General features: G+C 44.1%; 1 protein-coding gene across 2 annotated transcripts in view; it reads right to left on the bottom strand.

Moving 5' to 3' along the window:
• The window catches only part of LOC143981830 (interferon alpha/beta receptor 1-like), a 71166-nt gene extending 51736 nt beyond the window's left edge, over positions 1–19430 (bottom strand). Inside the window, exon 1 of one of the 2 annotated variants that reach the window (XM_077479955.1) lies at positions 19264–19430. In XM_077479955.1, the coding sequence (XP_077336081.1) occupies positions 19264–19327 (64 nt within the window). In that variant the 5' untranslated portion in view covers positions 19328–19430. The remainder of the gene's footprint in view (positions 1–19263) is intronic. The other variant, XM_077479956.1, reaches the window with a different exon arrangement.
• Between the last annotated feature and the right edge of the window lie 1598 nt (positions 19431–21028).

Genomic DNA, 21028 nt, shown 5'->3' with positions numbered 1-21028 from the left:
CCATTACCGTCCTCAGCACCCCCCCATTACCGTCCTCGGTTCCCCCCCCCCCATTACCATCCTCGGGTCCCCCCCCCCCCATTACCATCCTCGGTCCCCATATTACCGTCCTCGGTTCCCCCCCCCCCCCATTACCGTCCTCGGTTCCCCCCCCCCATTACCGTCCTCAGCACCCCCCCATTACCGTCCTCAGCCCTCCTCCCATATTACTGTTGTCAGCTCACACATTACCCTCCTACACACCAACACCCTCAGCCCCCCTTTCACATCTCCCCTTTCACAGACGGGAGGGGCACAGCAGCTCTGAATGGACAGCGGGAGCTGCAAGCTGGCAATTAGTTGCTTGGGCCGCTCTTCATCCTGGCAACCAATCACTGGCTTGTTTACCTCGGGCAGCTTCCATCCTCCCTCCAGAACTGTCCAGCCTCCCGCTGTTGGTCCTGAGAAGAGGAAAGCAGTGACGATTGACAGAACACCAGGTGCCCAAATGGCACAACCGCTGTGGTTCAGATGGCACAGTGATTGGGTCCAGACCCAGACTCCGGTCTGCCATTTCGTGATGCCTGCCTTAGACTGTATTACTGGGGTGCTTGCGGTGTTGGCCGACCTTTGTACTTTCATGAAAGAACCAGTTAATACCTGCAGCCTCTTATGGCAGGGCTTGACAAATTTTCTTGGAATCTAGGAGCCAGCTTAAAAAGTTAGGAGCCAGGTCGGTAACGGCGATCCGGACCAGTCCCTGGCCTGACATGGAGACGAGTGAGGGGAAGATAGCGGCGCAGCCCCCCGTCTCCAAGTCATTGCCCATAGCTCTTTATTTTTTTCAAATGACAATTTTTTTTTTAAATTGCATTTTAGTGTAAATATGAGATCTGAGGTCTCTCTGACGCCCGATCTCATATTTAAGAGGACCTGTCATGCTTTTTCTATTACAAGGGATTTTTACATTCCTAGTAATAAGAATAAAAGTGACACAATTTTTTTTTTTAAAAGAACAGTGAAAAAATAAAAATAAAAAAGAAATTTTTTTTTTTTTTTTTAAACGCGCCCTGTCCCGCCTGCATATGAAAGCGGTGTTCAAACCACACCTAGGAGGTATCGCCGTGATCGGTAGAGCGAGAGCAATAATTCTAGCCCTGGACCTCCTCTGTAACTCAAAACATGCAACCTGTAGAATATTTTTAAACGTCGCCTATGGAGATTTTAAAGGGTAAAAGTTTGTCGCCATTCCATGAGCGGGTGCAATTTTGAAGCGTGACATGTTGGGTATCAATTTACTCGGCGTAACATTCTTTCACAATATAAAAAAATAATTGGGCTAACTTTACTGTTGTCTTATTTTTTTTATTAAATAAATTATTTTTCCCCAAAAAAGTGCGCTTATAAGTCCGCTGCGCAAATACGGTGTGACAGACCGTATTGCAACAACCACCATTTTATGCTCTAGGGTGTTAGAATAAAAAATATATATAATGTTTAGGGGGTTCTAAATAAAGGGAATGAGATAGGCAAGTAATAGAAAAACAGGCAGAGAAAGCTCCATTAACATTGCTGGTTGTCATGCCAACGGCCACCACAAGAGGGCGCCAGATTCCAGAAGGAATCATAGGACCGCAGAAGGCCTCAAAGCCGCGGCCTCAATTACCGGCCGCACGGCCCGACGCGATCACGCTGGGGGGGTCCATGGAGAGAGGATACCCCCAGCTGTGCTGCCCCAGGCGCCAGGTCGCTATTTCTAGTCGCAAATGCGACCTGGCGCCCGGGTTTTGTCGAGCCCTGTCTTATGGGGTAGTGCTGCATTTAAAAAATTATATATATCTATACACACACAGTATCTCACAAAAGTGAGTACACCCCTCACATTTTTGTAAATATTTCATTATATCTTTTCATGAGACAACAATGAAGAAATGACACTTTGCTACAATGTAAAGTAGTGAGTGTACAGCTTGTATAGCAGTGTAAATTTGCTGTCCTCTCAAAATAATTCAACACACAGTCATTAAAGTCTAAATCTCTGGCAACAAAAGTGAGTACACCCCTAAGTGAAAATGTCCAAATTGGGACCAAACTGTCAATATTTTGTGTGGTCAGCATTATTTTCCAGCACTGCCTTAACCCTCTTGGGCATGGAGTTCACCAGAGCTTCACAGGTTGATACTGGAGACCTCGTCCACCCTCTTGGACGACATCACAGAGCCGGTGGATGTTACAGACCTTGCGCCCCTTCACAATCCGTTTGAAGATGTCCCACAGATGTTTAATAGGATAGGGTTTAGGTCTGGAGACATGCTTGGCCAGTCCATCACCTTTACCCTCAGCTTCTTTAGCAAGGCAAAAGTCATCTTGGAGGTGTGTTTGGGATCGTTATTGTGTTGGAATACTGCCTAGTCCCCCCCGAGATTATTATATTATATATATATATATTTTTTTTTTTTTTTTTTTCTTATTAAAATACAGTGCCATCATCCATATACAAAAAGAGAAGGGATAAGGCAAATTGAGCAGTGTGTGTTTACGATCACTTTACAAATATTTAAATATATAGTTAAAATATATTAAAATCTATTTTGTATCAGTCATCCCTAACAAGCAAATAGACAATGCCGTAGTAATATGAAGCAAATGACTTCTACAAACATACTGACCATTACGTAAGTGATGTCTGGCCAGAATTTCCATCAAGCGTTACTTATCAGAGAACGGCAAACAGAGAAGGAAAGTGAAAGTGTCCTCTGGGGATTTCCATAAAGAAAAAAAGTACAAAATTGTGCAATGTGTGATAAGTCCCTGGAGCGGAGTGTGTGAAGAACACAGAGACAGCCTACGGAAATATTCAGCTGCCCAACTAGTAGAAAGGCCTCCGCCTCTTCATTACCAATCCATCAGAAATAAATCTATTTCCAGAGGTCCTAAACGACTGACTGTTTTGCATCAGAAAATACAGCAAAGCGCGCATTAGTACTTGTCCTAACCATCAAAGAGGACCCGTCTATTCTATACAGAATTTACAACTTAAAGGAGACCCTGCCATACTCAAGAAGAAAAAAATTCAAGCTCTGCATGAAAAAAAAAAAAAAAAAAAAGCCATGGCCTATCTCCTACTTTCCCTTTTCGTTCCAGCTTCTATAAACTATTTGGCATTGGACACTTCTTGGAGGTTTGGCAGGCTGTGTCCCCTGCCACCCTTTATAGTTCCATCCTCCAACCCCCCTGTGTCACTGCTATGTCCTGTAGTGATGTGTGGGATGCAAGATAGACCTTCAACATGCAGAGGGGGGTCACAGGCATCCAACACGCCCGGAAGTGTGAAATGTCAAAACGCCCGATCCCACATTCCCACCTGAGCATTTTTGCACCTACCTAGAGGCAAACAACGCTCAGCAACAGATATCCCATGTTATTTCAGTACATGCTAGTCATATACTTACACTCAATGGGTACATGAGCTGTGTTTGGAGCCGTGATGCGTTTCTGGCCTCAAAAAATGTTCTTCAAATGTTTTACTGCGGAATGTTTATTTTATTGTGCTCAATGTTTTTAGCCAAAAAAAAACGCTAAGGGTCAGTTCACACCGCATGCAGTCCAGTGCATTTTTTTCTGCATCAAAAAAACGTATGGAAAGTAGGTTATATGGTTTTCAATGGCATAGTTCACACCAGTGCTAGCAGTTCCAGAAAGAAAAATAGAACATGCTGCATTTTTCCTGCACTGGAACACTGTAAAACGCATCAAAAATGCACTGGAACACACATGTTCTTATTTAAAGGGAAAGTCCACCCTAACACTAAAATCTCTACACCTACAGACATCCACGATCTAAGACTAACCTATATAGCCCTTTACCCACCTCAATACAGTGCATTTACACCCCCTTCCTGACCAGACCAATTTTCAGCTTTCAGCGCTCTCACAGTTTGAATGACAATTACTCAGTCATGCAACACTGTACCCATATGAAACTTGCGTCCTTTTTTCCACACAAATAGAGCTTTCTTTTAGTGGTATTTAATCACTAGTGGGTTTTTTTATTTTTTGTGCTATAAATAAAATAAAACTTAAATTTTGTGAAAAAAATGCCTCTTTGTTTCTGTCATAAATTTTGGCTAAAATTTATACTGCTACATATCTTTGGTAAAAATAATCCACATTAGTATATATTATTTGGCCTTTGTGAAAGTTATAGAGTCTACAAACTATGGTGCCAATCGCTGAAAATTGATCACATCTGATCAGGCCTTCAGTACATCAGGTGTATCTCATTTCTTGAGACACTAACAAGTCAGGAAAGTACAAATACCCCCCAAATGACCCCTTTTTACAAAGTAGACATTCCAGGGTATTAAGTAAGTAGCATGGTGAGTTTTTTTTAAGTTGTCATTTTTTCCCACAATTCTTTGCAAAATGAAGATTTTTTTTTACAAAATTGTCATATTATCAGGTTATTTCTCACACACAGCATACGCATACAACAAATTACACCCCAAAATACATTCTGCTACTCCTCCCGAGTATGGCGATACCACATGTGTAGGACTTTTACACAGCCTGGCCACAGAGAGGCCGAAAATTGAAGTAGTACCTTCAGGCATTCTAGGAGCATAAATGACACATCTCATTTCATTCCTACCCATCACACTTTTGAAGGTCCTGGACCACCAGGACAGTGAAATTACCCACATAATGACCCCATTTTGGAAAGCAAACACCCCAACGTATTTTCTTTGAGACATGGGCTGCAAATAGGTACTCGGGTACTCTGGTGGCCTGGTGACTGGTATTTGGGTACTCTGAAGGGCTGTGACAGGTACTCGGGACAGCTACTCGGGTACCCAGGTGGACCGCCACAGCTACTCGGGTACCCAGGTGGACCGCCACAGCTACTCGGGTACCCAGGTGGACCGCCACAGCTACTCGGGTACCCAGGTGGGCCGCCACAGCTACTCGGGTACCCAGGTGGGCCGCCACAGCTACTCGGGTACCCAGGTGGGCCGCGACAGCTACTCGGGTACCCAGATGGGCCGCGACAGCTACTCGGGTACCCAGATGGGCCGCGACAGCTACTCGGGTACCCAGATGGGCCGCGACAGCTACTCGGGTACCCAGATGGGCCGCGACAGCTACTCGGGTACCCAGATGGGCCGCGACAGCTACTCGGGTACCCAGATGGGCCGCGACAGCTACTCGGGTACCCAGATGGGCCGCGACAGCTACTCGGGTACCCAGATGGGCCGCGACAGCTACTCGGGTACCCAGATGGGCCGCGACAGCTACTCGGGTACCCAGATGGGCCGCGACAGCTACTCGGGTACCCAGATGGGCCGCGACAGCTACTCGGGTACCCAGATGGGCCGCGACAGCTACTCGGGTACCCAGATGGGCCGCGACAGCTACTCGGGTACCCAGATGGGCCGCGACAGCTACTCGGGTACTCTGATGTGCCGCGACAGGTACTCGGGTACTCTGATGTGCCGTGACAGGTACTCGGGTACTCTGATGTGCCGTGACAGGTACTCGGGTACTCTGATGTGCCGTGACAGGTACTCTGGACTGTGATTGACAGGTACTATGAGGGGTGGTGACAGGTCCTCTTTATTGGGGGGGGGTGGCAAATCAGTGTGATTGGTGTACACTGAGCAGTAACGAGATGTTACCGCAACCTCCTCCTCTGTGTGTGAGGAGGAGAACCCGGTGACATCTCGTTACCGCGGTTTGTTTACATTTTAGTGATCGGCTGCAAAAGGATCACAGCCGATCACGTGGCCAATGGCTGTTTACCAGCGTCGGTGACGAGCAGTGTTCCCGGGGAACACACCGCAACCGACGTGCACGTGCAGCGCGCATACGCCGTGCACAGTGGGGGTGTGACCATCTGTGAGCGGCCGTGACTTCATCACGGCCGATCACATGGTAAACAGCCATAACCAATGGCTGTTCACCCCCTTCAGTGGTGAGCAGTGTCTCCGCCACAGAAGAAACAGGGATGCGCGCACACGATCGATTCCCTGTTTAAATGGGAGGCCGTCATATGACGGCCTCCCGCCACAATAGGTGCGCCGGCTGGCACTGCAGGCGGTCAGGAAGTAGTTAAAGAAGAAATCACTATATACACATATCTTTATGATACCTAAAAAGTGACAAGAAATAGAAAGCCCCAAAATAAGAGATTGGATCAGCAGAGTGGAGGAGACATACAACATTATAAAAAATATGACTAACTGTCTCTGAAAGTGCTAGCCTTAAAGATGTGGTTAGCAAAAATAAATGCAGAGGTAGGATACAAAAAGATCACCATAGGGGAAGACAGAACACCTAAATTGTGGTCTGTGTGGAAACTGTGTGCCAGCTATGCAATATTTCAAAGTCTAAAACTTGCACGCAAGATTCTAATGAGACGACTAAAACACCAATGAGAAAATCCTACAGAACGCAAATGAACACAAAAAATAAATAAAAATTACAATTATTCAGAAATGTATGCAGATTTAGAAAGTTTCACCGCCCCTTCCTCCCGTTCCATAATTCCATAATTTGTCCGATTTCCAAAAATAAGCTTGAGGGTCAAGTTTGCCATTCCCATTCACACAATCCAAAATCTTTTATTTCATTTTTTTTTGCAACAAATAATTCATGAGAGATTATGTAGCGGCTATGTAGATTGTGTGACATCACCCTGGCTATGGCGTGCCAAGTGATCTCACTAAATAACACAAGTCTTCCATCATCCATCTTCCTCATTATGAGATTGTGTTTATGCGTTTTTCCCAAAATTCTTCTATTTTGTTCTCAGTTTTATTGAACAGGCAGTTCATGGTTTTTCAACTTATTGAAGACCCGGGAAACGCCTCCAGTATATGCTCCCAAATGTGAAATCTCGCTCAAGGGATGCAGATGGTCAATAATATTACTTTTGAATTCCTCACAGACAAAACATACATTTTTTTTCATATTTATTTAAAATTCTGTGATTTATTTATTTTTTTAAGAGCCCATTCACACGTATACATGCGTGTTGTAGCAATCGTTCACAGCGGGTGCCAACGTGTGGTTGTATGCACTATGTGGTGCGAGTCAGTATTTTAATGACACTTCAGCCCAGTTCGTTAGTGACTAATGTCAAAATGGGAGTCCCCATTGACATGAATGGGACTGCCTGTACTCGGATGTATGGAATACTTGTGCAGACAAAACATGACCCCTCACGTGTGTATAAGCTTAAGTACGCCTACGTGAAAGGGCCAAAGCAAAGGTTACCTTCACTTTCTGTCAGATTTTTACTGCAATCTGAGGCACCATTGTAAAGATTTCCCCTCACTTCCTGTCAGGTTTTTACTGCTATCTGAGGTGCCATTAGAAAGATTTCCCCTCACGTCCTGTCAGGTTTTAAAGTGGAGGTTCACACAAAAATTGAGCCTCCACTTTTCGGAACCCCCCCCTCCGGTATCACATTTGGCACCTTTCAGGGGAGAAGGGGGTGCAGATACCTGTCTAAGACAGGTATTTGCACCTTCTTCCGGGTATAGACTCCCACGGGAGCCTATGCCTCTTCCTGTCCCGCTGCGCTGTCTGCTGGGACACACACTCATTCTCATTGCACTGTGCAATTTGGGCATGTGCAGTAGGGAACCGAGAAGTGATTCCCATACTGAAAATGGCGACGACAGCATGATAGAGATAGGATTGTGGCCTTATCAACCGATCAGAATTAAAAAAAAATGTAAAACATACAGTAATAGCCCATACATACGATCCAAAAATCGGACGAGAAATAGCACTTTTCGATGCGATCGTACAATAATCGAATCGTTAGTACAGAGCTTTCGAGAGCCAGTTTATCCGATATTACTGGTATTAGATCGGACAAACACGAAAACATTTCTCATACGATACCAGATCGTACGATTTTCGTTTAATCAGTACAGTCGTCCGAAAATATAAATACACCACTTCGGATTTTTTATTCTGTCGTACGAGAATTTGAAACTTTAGTAACTTCTCCATTTGCGTTATGCGACTAGCATGCAAAATATAAAGAGGACGATCTGTCGTCCGATTTTCGGATTGTGTGTTCGGGCCATTAGGCTGGGTTCACACATGTGCGGGTGCGGTTTGCATTTTGGAGTCCAGTGTGTTTCTGTTCAGTGATTCAGGTGCAAAAAACAAAACAAAAAAACAGAATGTTCCTTTATTGAAACTCGGCATGGTACAAGAATAAAGAAAAAAAAAAAAAAAAAAAAAAAAACAACATGTAAGATAGCAAAGTCACACGATATACAGATACATACAAAGAAAATGGTGAGGGTTTCCATAGACGGGAACCCCCCAGAAGAAAGTGAGGATCTTTGAGGAACAATAACCATAGAATTATCACAAAAATTTATTGAGTACAAAAAAAATATATCTACCATCTAATAAACATAAGAAAAAAGATTTTTCCCCTTTTTTTTTGTAAAGACAAGTCACTAGACCAAAATTATGTGAAAAAAGACTATCTACAAACATCCTAAAAAAGATTGTAATAGAATAGGATAGGTATCCAAGATTTTTATAAAATACTATTCCAATCCTGATACACACTAGACTGGGGTGGGACATGAATACACAAACAACATAAAACAAACACCGTCCGGACGCCAGTAGGATCCGCTGTCTTGTCAAATAGCGTCCTCCATCAGATAGTGTCCCCTGCGTATTGCGCATGCGCAGTACACAGGAACACAGATTCCGAAAATTGCAGAGGATGAACGGCGCCTGCGCCGTGAGTCCAGGTTCCATCCCCACTATCCAAGTGGACATAGAGTTAGAAGAAAAAAGAGCCGAGCGCAGCGAGGCCGAGTCCAAAGCGTGGCGAGCGAAGCTCGCCCGCGAGGGACCCTCTAAAATTCACAACCCTATGTCCGCTTGGATGGTGGGGCTACCACCTCCACTCACGGCGCAGGCGCCGTTCAGCTTCGGAGATTTTCCGAAGCTTCATCTGCTCCGTACTGCGCATGCGCAGTACGGAGTGGACACTATGTGATGCCCGGACTCTATACGCCAGAACACCGGCACTGGTCCCCGTCTGATAAAAACACCCCTAATATAAATTAGATGGAGCAAAAATACCAAAACAGCTGTAATCCAGCTATATCAAAACAACCTGTTTTTTTTCCCATTGTATTTAGAGCTAATTATCTTTGGAGGAAAGAGAACAAAAAATAAAAAATAGAAATGAATACATAGATAGACAAATAAACAGATACAGGAGGAGGCACAGACCAGACATCATATTGGACATGACACAGACCTTGGGTTATATATTAAGCCCCCCTCCATCCAGGGAGTGGCATTTAAACAGATTACCATACTACTATTTAGAAGTGAGTCAATCATTGATCATTATGGAATAGTATACCAAGCAAAATATGTGAAGTTTATTAACCGCGACCAATACTAGCCACAAAATCCAAACTCATTTCAACCCCAGTATATCTGTTAACAAATTAACCATATAGATCCCATTAATATCACCCATCTTTTGTCAACGTCCAAACTTTACATGGAAAGAAATGGTTGTAAACTCAACTCTGTGTTCAACCCTCTAGGGGTAAGTGTACCTAAACGGAATATCCATTTCTTTTCCTTTTGTTGTAATATCTGATCAAAATCCCCTCTCCTATTAGACAAATTTAGAGCATAGATCCCTTTAACTAACATGCCTTTTAATCTTCCTTGGTGAAACTGCGCAAAATGTCGGGAAACTGGTTTATCCAGATTTTTTTCAAGGATTTCCCTCATGTGTTCCTCGATGCGGATTCTAAATTGCCTTTTGGTCTTCCCTATGTACACTTTATTGCATGGACAGGTCAACATATAAATTATTTTAGTGGTAGCACAATTGATCAAGCTCCGAATTTCAAAGCTTTTTTTATTTAGTGCATCACTAAATCCTGAAGTGCGGTGTACATAGGGACAGACCTGGCAATATCCACATGGGAACATCCCCTTGCTGCGTGGAAACTGAGACAACCACGACTCATCTGTACCTCGTATATACTCAGGAGGTCACCAATCGGTCACCTAAGTTTCTTGCCCGTCTGGCCACCATTGTCGGTTTAGGTCCCACAATCCTGGCCAGACCAGGGAGCACCGCTTAAGATATTCCAGTGCTTCTGAAGGATAGACCGTACAGTTTCCCACTCTGCACCAAACTGAGTAATTATCCTTACTGGGGACCCTTCATTCTCAGTGGACACATCCACTGGGACCTTCTGTTCCAACAGCGAAGGTCGATTCCTCTCTGCTGCTTTCTGTTTTGCTCTTCTAATCTGTTTATGCGAATATCCCCTTTCCCTGAAACGGTTATAAAGTTCATCGCTCTCCCGTTTACAATCCTCTGCATGTGAACAGTTCCGTTTAATATGTAAAAACTGTCCCACTGGGATACCGCTTTTAAGCCACTGTGGATGGCGACTGTCGGCCATCAATAATGTATTAGCAGAGGTATCTTTGTGAAAGGTTCGGGTAGATAGTGATGAATCAGTCAAACTAATCGTGAGATCCAGGAATGAAATTTTCTCCGGATCCCAGACATAAGTTAATCTGATATTGCGATCATTCAAGTTGAGAACACTCATAAATTCCTTCAATGAGTGCTCATCACCTCTCCAAATCATTAGAATATCATCTATGTACCTGAGCCACGTATGTACGTGGCCCAGTTACATAGTGTATGGAACACCTATCTCCTATTCCCATAGCCCCAGATGGATGCAGGCGTAGGCCGGAGCCCACGGTGCACTCATTGCAGTACCTTTGATCTGTTGAAAAAAGCTTGTCAGGAATTGGAAAAAGTTGTTATTAAGTGCAAAAGTTAACAACTCGACCAAGAACTCGTTCTGGGGACCACATAGTGGATAATTTTTCTCTGAGAATACTTCTACAGCTCTAATTCCCCATTCATGGGGAATTGACATATATAGAGATTCCACATCAATCCCTACTAATAAAAGTCCATCTTGTACCTCAATTTCGGCAATTCGTTTCAGGACGTCCCCTGTGTCCTTAACATATGATGGTAATTTCATCACCATGTCTTTCAAAAGATTGTCTAAATATTTACCTACCCTTTCAAGGGGACTTTTTATAGCGGATACAGTAAGGGAGGAGCTTAGCTCTTATATCCAAATCTCACAGAACATTAACAGTAAATTACAAATATTCCAAACAGCAGAGCCCATTAACAGATGCGAGAAGGAGAGTCCTGAGAGAGTGCAGCAGCTGCAGTCTCGAACAGGCAAAAGCAACGAGGAGCCACCCCCTCCTGTGCAGTCCACGGCTGCCACATTCCATCATATTTCTTAGGTAAGTTCCTGCTGAGATATGCCATTTTGTACATAGGAAGTACAGTATTTATTGACTTTTCCCACGAGGCTATGGAGGGAGGGGGAACAGGTATACCACTTAAAGCGGTTGTAAACCCGCTGAATTATTTTTTTTACTCACCTGCAAAGGAAAAGGCATAATGAGCTAGTATGCACCGCATACTAGCTCATTATGAAATACTTACCTTAGAACGAGGCCCTGACATCTCGCCCGATCTACGCCGAGGGAGCTGACATGTTCCCTCTGCGTTTCTTCCGGGTATCGCGGATCTGGCGCTGTGAGTGGCTGGAGCCGCGATATCGTCACTCCCGCGCATGAGATTTCTTCCCGGCAGGGTCTGGCGTCTGCCGGGCTTCCAGCCGAGAATCCCCTGTGCGCATGCGCCGCTGCAGTCAGCGGCGCATTGCGAGGGGAATATCTCCTAAACCATACAGGTTTAGGAGATATTTTTTTTTACCTATAGGTAAGCCTTTTTATAGGCTTTCCTGTAGGTAAAAGTAAAAAAAATTGACTTTACAACCACATTAAGGATAATCTCACTCAGCATAATACAGCAAGTAAAAAATTTGCAATTCAGTGTATCTAGGGCTTTGATCGTCATAGACACCTAGTAGCAGCAACTCGGGAATAACCAGGACTAGCTGAAGGTGGAGATTTATAAGCTCTTCCACCTCTCCCCAAAAGTCGGTCACTCCCAGACAGCTCCAAAACACATGCATATAAGTACCGATATCTCCCCCACAGCGAGTACAGCTGCTCTGGGACCTTTGAGGGTATATATCTCTGGGGTGTATAATAAACCCTGTGTAAGAATTTAATTAGAATTAGCCTATCCTGGGAAGAGATCTACAGTTTGGCACTATCCCCAAAGTAGTCCTCCCAGTCCCACCTGTCAAGGTTGGGAACGTCAGCCTTCCATCTGTCCCACAGGCGGTCAACACTAAGCAAAAGTGTTGCCTATAGTTCTACTTTAAGCACAAATTTCTGATAATTTTATGGAGAGGCCCAAGAAGATATAACCAATGGTTCAGCAGAAAACATAGCACAGCGAGGAAGGTTTGTGGTCCAGGATGATAGGACAGTCAAAATTAGAAGCAGCACCCCCCCCCCCCCCACAGTGGAATGCTGGCCGCCGCTCGCATACCGGAAGCAGTGCGGCCGCTTTATGTGGGTGCTAGACTAGACTAATTTGCCTCTCAGCCCAGTCCGCCTCATAAGACTGGTGCTACACTAACAGTGTATCGCAAGCCAGCTTGGACTCTTTCCGTGCTGCCCCCTGCAAAGTGCTGCCCTAGGCCTGGGCCTTGTCGGAATAGGCCAGGATACAGCGTTGGATGGAGCGAAGATGCGGAAGGTTGGGATTGACCCACAAAGAGGTAACAGGTGACCACCTATTAGGTTGGCGAAATCTTCTCCTGGCCACCGTCCAAATCCTAAGCGTGGTCCTGGTGGGATGTGGCAGGTCAGGGTATGCCCTTTGTCCATAATATACCAGGTTTCCCATCTCCCCAAGGGATCCCAGGATGGCAGCCTCAAGACACACCGTTGCATTTGCCCTGGATTGCATAAAGAAAACATCACCTAACAGTTACCAAGATAGCAGCCCAGAAATAGACCCGAAGATCCAGTAGTGTCACTGTCAATCCATCACAACGTACCGGGAGAATTAGCGTCGACCTTGCCAATCTGGAACGGGCCCCCCCACCCCTTTCACGGCTCTAAAGAATGAGTTGGGCAGTTTTGAAAGAGGAATTTAGGGAGAAAGATCATTTTGAGGCGATTAATGCATCCCAATAGGTTCAGCGGCAGAGAAGATCACCCAGCACACTTCGCCCGAAGTTGGGAACAATGGCAGGAGTATATTAAGGTAAGAAAACCTTGTTGGGTCTCTCCCAACTTGGATGCCCAAGTATCTAAACTGATCAACCCATACCAACTGGGTGGTTGGGTAGTAGCTTGCACCTGGGGGTCAAGAGGAAACAACATGGATTTAATCAGGTGCACATTTTTACCTGAATTCACACCTTAACCAGACCCATAATGTACAGGACCCTTATTCAAACCGCACCGCAGCCGCCCCGGATATGTGTGAACTGGCTCCATTGAAAACTGTTCACATTCATGTTATGCAAATTGGATGTGGCTAAAAACACATCCAATTCACATATATGTGAAACCAGCTTTCGGGTTTGTTTACACTTGTTGTTGCCCCCCAAAAGATGCTAAGACAGCCGAATGGGAAAAAAAATTATACTCCCGGTCGCATTTGGTGGACATTGGGTGTTCATGTCCACCAAATGCGACCGGGAGTATCATTTTTTTTCCCATTCGGCTGTCAACTTGTCTTTCAAGTTGGTGCATGGTATTTACAGTGAAAAGGCCAATTTGGCTGTCCAAAAACATGGGCATTCAGGAGGCGGTAATATTAGTTCATCTCAATTTAATTTTTTTTTTTTTAATATATTATTATTTGTTTTTAACCTTAACTTCAATTGTGGGAGTCACCACTGTATTGCAAGTGATGCGGTGAGGACTAATTTTAAATTGTTATTTGGTGTGATTAATATGTGTGGAATATGAAAAACATGTGTAAAATACAATTGCATGCGAATTGTAATTAAGATAAAGGAAATGTGTTGTGATTGAAAGAAAGGAAGTGACAACATTAGTGAGAGTGTTTATGTTATGTGAATGCATAATAAATGCAAGTGTGTTAAAAGGTGGGTGGTTGAATGTCGTGCTCAGGATGGTGACACTGTGTTGCAATGTGAAAAACAACCTGCTAAGGCAGAAACATACAGATCAAAAATGAAAAACAAAAAGAGAAAAATAAATAAATGTAAAAAAACAAAAACAAAAAAAAAAACACACCATTCAAAATTACCTTGGCTGGTGAAAAAAAAAAATATTCCACACATACTTATCACAATTTAAATGTAATCCAATGATGACTACCACAATTGAAGTTAAAGTGGAGTTCCACCCAAAAATAGAACTTCCACTTTTTGGAATTCCCCCCCCCCCCTCCGGTGTCACATTTGGCCCCTTTCAGGGGGGAGGAGGGAGCAGATACCTGTCTAATACATGCCACTTCCTGGCATAGATCACCATGGGGTTTGTGGTGACCTATGCCACTTCTGGCGCCTACTCTGTGCTCCCTCGCTGTATTCTGGGAGACACACATGTCCCAGAACACAGCAGGGACCAGTGAGTACGCGCAGCGCGACTTGTGCATGTGCAGTAGGGAACCAGGAAGTGAAGACGCACGGCTTCACTTCCTGATTCACTTTGTCGAGGATGGCAGCGGCAGCAGCCGAGAGCCGACGGACAGATCGGCTTTGGCTGCCAACATTGCAGGTAAGTGTCCATGTATTAAAAGTCAGCAGCTGCAGTATTTGTAGCTGCTGGCTTTTAATTTTATTTTTATTTTTTTCGGTGGACCTCCGCTTTAAGGTTAAAAACAAATAACATATACATACGTATATATATTAAATAAAATAAAAAAATCAAGATTGAACTAATATAGATGGGGACTAACTGCCCCGGGATTGTTCAACAGTGCTACATTGGATGAAAAGATTATTCTTCATATTAGAGCTGCACAATTAATCGTCAAGAATCGTTATCGCAATCTTGACTAAGGCCCCTTTCACACATGCGGACAGTATGTTCTTATTTCATCCATCCGTTTGCGGATGAAATACGGACATACATGCATTCCTATGGGATAGCGGGTGTCTGCGGATGAACATCTGCAGACACCCGCTATTGTCCGCCTCCGCTATTGTCCGATTCTGCAGACGGAGGAAAATCCTATTTTTCTATCCGTCTGCAGAGCGGATCGGATGAACACGGAAAGACGGTCCATGTTCATCCGATCCCCATAGAGGAGAGCGGAGAGCTGACATGGCAGTCCCTGTACAGTGTGCGGAGACCACCCTGTTATCCGCCGGCTCAGCGAGGACAACGGAGCGATCCCCACTGAGCAAGCGGATCATCACGGGGCAGATCATTACTGATCCGTTCCATGTGAAAGGGGCCTAAAGTGTTTCACAATTCTTTCTATGCAAAGAATTCTCTCTGCTCTTCTGAAGCCACGGCCCTCAAAGGAAAGGAAGAGAAAAACTGGGCAGTCTGCCAAGAAAACATTCTTTACCAGTTGAACTTAAGTATAAACATTGTAACAATTCGTCAATGGAATAGACTGTGTGTGTGTGTAAGTGAAAAAAGTTTAACCACACTAAATCTTTTTCTGACATTTGTTGGTTTCAAGTAGGGCTGCAACTAACGATTATTTTCATAATCGATTAGTTGGCCGATTATTGTTTCGATTAATCAAATAATCGGTTAATTAAAAAAAAAAATGTAATTTTGCTGCGATCTGCATTTTTACATATTTTTTGGCCAATATTATGTTGGGCAGATTAAAAAACACTGCAAAACGCAACAAAAACGCAATATTACATGCTTTTCTGCAGCTTCTCCATTGCAGTATATTGAACCAAAAAAACAAAATAGCACCGTTTTGCGTTAAAAAAAAAATCCTTGTCTTTTCCAAATACGCAGCAGCTGAAAAAATCATGGATGTGAACATGTCCCATAGGTAACCATGTAAATGAACTGTAGTGTCTTTCTGCAAAAAGCACAAAAAAAACAGAGGTGTGACCCAGGCCTGAGATGTTTAGTAAGATAATGGGGTTAAAAAAACTAAAATTAGTACAAGAGCAAATAATCGCACTGTAAGGGGTTAATTTTTTACTATGGGACGGTGAAGTAATATTTAGGGCTAATTTTTCGTTTTTTTTACCCCATTATGTTAGTGGCCGATTAATCGATTATGAAAATAGTAATCGATTAATTTCATAATCGATTAATCGATTAGTTGTTTCGGCCCTAGTTTCAAGTTAAAATCATTTTGTTTTTTTTTGCTAGAAAATGACTTAGAACCCCCAAACATATATTTTTTTTTAGTAGACACCCTAGTGAATAAAATGGTGGTTGTTGCAATATTTTATGTCACACTGTATTTGCGCAGTGATCTTTCAAATGCAATATTTTTTTGAAAAAATTACTTGAATAAATAAATGAATAAAAAAAAAAAAAAAAAAATAACTAACCAGTAAAGTTAGCCCATTTTTTTTTGTATAGAATGAAAGATTTTATGTCACGAGAATCGTGAGAGAATCGTTATCTTTTTATTCTAAGCAAAAAAATTGTGATTCTCATTTTGGCCAGAATCGTGCAGCTCTACTTCATATATAGTTTTTTTATTGATTGACTCATTGAGATTATTGGAAATGCCTCACAGGTGCTGCTCATCCCTTCACTCCTTAGAGGTCCAAGAGTGTGGCTCCTTGTAAGCCCTTTGGAGCTGCATTTCATATTGGAGGAGGTGGGAACAGCGTGTGGAGGTTATTTACAGAACCGAGGCGGAGCTGCCAAATCGAACGATACCACATCCCAAATTAATATACAAATACAGAACCAACCTCACGGGACTTTTAAGGGTATCAGTTGTACATAATATAGGGAGGACCCCTTGGGATCAAACACATAGACCAAAGATAAAAAATCTCTGAGTTTATTACAAAAAAAAGTGAACAATTTATGCTAAAAACACAATACATAAAAGATCCATCCAATAGACGACGATTTTGAAGAATTTCATTTGAACTTAATCAATATGATTTATACTGCGCTCAACATGTTTCACTCAGAACGAGTTTCATCAGGAGCTTTGTATGACTAAATATAACGTTGTAATGCTGTATAATAAATACACAATGGATTAGATACAGAAGCATAAATGAAACATTACAAAAAATGTTCCGCAAATACACATATATGAATAGATATTAGATATCGGACAAAAACTGTATTACAGGTGAGAGCGGTATTTCCCAGGCTTTCGATGTCCTTATTTTTGTATATGACGTGATTATATTTTTTGTCTGATATCTAATATCTGTTCATATATGTGTATTTGCGGAAATTTTTTTGTAATATTTCATTTATGCTTCTGTATGAATGTTACGCCAAGTAAATTGATACCCAACATGTTACGCTTCAAAATTGTACCTGCTTGTGGAATGACGACAAACTTTTACCCTTAAAAATCTCCATAGGCGACGTTAAAAAATGTCTACAGGTTACCAGTTTTGAGTTACGGAGGAGGTCTTAATTATTGCTCTCGCTCTAACTATCGCGGCGATGCCTCACATGTGTGGTTTAAACAGTTTTCATATGCCGGCGCTTCTGCTTCTACGGGCCGCTTTAAAAAAAATAAAAAATTTTTTTATTGTTTTCCTTATTTATTTTACTAAATTTTTTTATTTTGACACTGTCCTTTTAAAAAAAATATTAACCACTCCCGTACAGATGCACTCTGCAGACGCACACAGGCAAAGCAATTTCTTCAGAATAACAAAAGGGTAGGAATCTGCAACAAAGTTTGTTAAAACCCTTAGATCACACAGGGGGGAATTTTTTTTCCCCCCCTCAACAAAAGATGAGTTACTCTTTAAAGACTTGCTGCCCGCCCACCGTCAAATGACGGCAGGGTGGTGCGGCTCTCATTTTGGAACGTCATATGACAGCACCCAGAATGGCCTCACAGGGAGATATCTAGGAATGTAATCAGGGAACCGATTATCAGTGCCCTGATTACAATAAAGAAAAGAAGTGTCACAAATCAGTGCCCCCCATTGCCCACCAATGCCAGCATACGGTGCCCACCATGGCCCACAAGTGCCACCAATCAGTGCCCATTAATGCCCATCGCTGCTGTTGATCAATGCCCAGTGTCGCCCATCAGTGCCACTCATCAATGCCCTTCAGTGCCCATCTGTGCTGCCTATCCGTGCCCACCAGTGCCACCTATCAGTGCCCATAAGTGCAACATATTAGTGCCTCCTCATCAGTGCCCACCAGTTCAGCCTCTCAGTGCCGCCTCATCAGCACACATCAGCGAAGGAGAAAAATTACTTCGTTACAAAAGTTACTGACAGAAAAAAAAAAGCTATATTTGTGTGAAGAAAATGAAAAAATTAGTTTGGGTACAATGTGGCATGACCGGGCAATTGTCATTCAAAATGCGACAGCTCTGAAAACTGAGAAATGGCCTGGGCAGGAAGGGGGTGTAAGTGCCTGGTAGGCAAGTGGTTCAATTTGTTACTATAGCGAAGGGGCTATAGTGTTAGCTTTGGGCAGTGACGGATAATCTTTATCTTTATGGAGACATCAGGGGTCCTATTAGACATAACTGTGAAATCTAAAACTCCGGTGGGTGTAACAAGATATCCGCTTGACCCTTCTCACTATCATTACTTTGTAGGAGTGTGGGGTGTAGCAAGATGGCGGAGATGAAACGTCACTTCCTTCCGTTTGATGGGCACAGTGGCTGTATATGACGGGCGCAGTGGCTGTATATGACGGGCGCAGTGGCTGTATATGACGGCCGCAGTGGCTGTATATGACGGGCGCAGTGGCTGTATATGACGGGCGCAGTGGCTGTATATGACGGGCGCAGTGGCTGTATATGACGGGCGCAGTGGCTGTATATGACGGGCGCAGTGGCTGTATATGACGGGTGCAGTGGCTGTATATGACAATGACGGGCGCAGTGGCAGCGTTTGATGGGCACAGTGGCAGCATTTGATGGGCACAGTGGCTGAAATTGAAGTTTTTGTTTTTTCAAAAAAAGTTTGCACCCCCCCCCAGAAAATTTTAAGCACCAGTCAGCACTGGTGTGTATGGTCAGCTGTAGACACTCTTCTCTATTCCTCTGTAGACTGACACCCTGCACAGCTGCACTGCTCTCTGTGGGGACCCTGTGTCAGTGTAAGGCCCCCCCCGTGCCATGGATGACCACAGAGTCTGCATTACACACAGCAAACTGACCTGACACTGCAGATACCAGCCCGGCCAGCAGGGGGAGTAGTAGGATCCCGAGGCCCCCGATCATAGTGCTGCCTCTTCTCCCCTCTGGTCACATCTCCAGCTCCGATCACATCTCTCAGTCCCGCAGTCCCACCATCAGCGCCGAGCGCCCCGCCCACCCGTTTCCTTTCTGTATCTGGCCACATCCCGAGGCGGCGGCCATTTTTACTGCGCCCGGCTCTATCCATTGCATAGAGCTGGGGCTTCAGGAAAATGGCTCCTGCAGTGAGGACACATAGAAATGCAAAAGAACAGCATTTAATTTGTTTGTTACATTGGGGATGTTTTGATATAAAAGGGTGTGTTGGCTGAACTGAGTGACCACACTGTGGTTCATTTTGTAATAATCTCATTACACATAATCTCTCTCTCTCTCTCCCTCCCTCCCCTTCGGTTTGTTTGCTATGTGGCAGAGGGTTGATTTAATGTAGTATTGAACTGATTAGATGATTGGATTTTGCACCTGTGGGGCACACCTTGTGTTTGGGATAAAGGTACGGTTTTTGTGGTGATATGATAGGGCAGATAAGCCTGATGAAGAGCAGTGATGGTCGCAACTGTACAGTGGCGTACCCTGGGGGGTGTCCCCCACGCTCCGGCCACCATGTTCAGTGTCCGGCCGGCACCCTGGCGTGTGGGGGTCATGTGAGGCGTAGGGCTGGCCTGTTTGAGATCACTCCTGAAGTCCCGCCTCCACACATTACCCCCATACACCTAATCACAGTGCGCCAGCCGGACACTGAACATGGCAGCTAGAGCACAGGGGAGCGAAGCAAAATTGAGCCGCCGCTGTCATGGTACTGGCCGGGGGAGGGGGTAGAGAGGGAGATACACAGATTGTAGGCAGGTCAGTATAGTATAGTGGTCAATGTGGTATGGTATAGTATAGTGGTCAGTGTGGTATAGTGTAGTAATTACTTGCCTTGCCCCGGGCGCTGACAACCCATGCTACGTCATTGCTTGCATATTTGTACTTATTTTCTAATCTGAACAAGTAAAAGAATTGCATTGGAGTACATGTCCCGCCTTTTTTCTTCAAATTTTTTTTTGATAAATGCAAAAAATACCTGTTGATCTTGCCAGAAGTTCCTGTGCTCAGGGCCTCTGTTGCAGTGTTATCAGGTCTCTCTGCGGACTACAGAACACCTCCCCCTCCTTGGTATAGCGAGGGGGAGGTGTTCTGTAGTTCTAGCACACTTCCTGTCCAAGGGTGACAGTGCTGCTCCTCCATACATACAGTATAGTGAGCGTCAGCCTAGGACAGGAAGTGTGTTACCGGCAGGATGACGGGGTGACTATAAAGGGAAATGGCCTAGAAAATACAAATGTATCCACCACATCTGAAAGCTGCAATGAACACCGATCAGTGATAACACTGTGAGCACCCACATAATAATGGGAGGGTCACCCTTTTGCTGCCAAAACAACTCCAACCCTTTGAGGCATGGACTGCACTAGACCTTGGGGGCTGGGTTCACGCCAGTGCAAATTGAATATGGGTTTCCTCCGCATCCAATTTGCATGGCAAGAGATTTGCTTGGTTCTCTATGGAGCCGGTTCACCCATCTCTGCAGTGGCTCCGGTGCAAATTGCACAGGAGTCATGTGTGTCTTTTGGTCCATTTCAGATCTGAATTCAGCCAAAAATTTGGGCTGAAATCAGACTGGAAACGGTGAATGGGGACACACCAGACCCCTGCTGTGAGCTGCTGAGTTCTCAGGTGTGA

This window comes from Lithobates pipiens, unplaced genomic scaffold, assembly GCF_037356315.1.
Source record: "Lithobates pipiens isolate NorthernLeopardFrog02 unplaced genomic scaffold, aLitPip1_a1.2 Scaffold_16, whole genome shotgun sequence".
NCBI classification, from domain to species: domain Eukaryota; kingdom Metazoa; phylum Chordata; class Amphibia; order Anura; family Ranidae; genus Lithobates; species Lithobates pipiens.
This window is presented reverse-complemented; position numbering and strand designations above follow the sequence as displayed.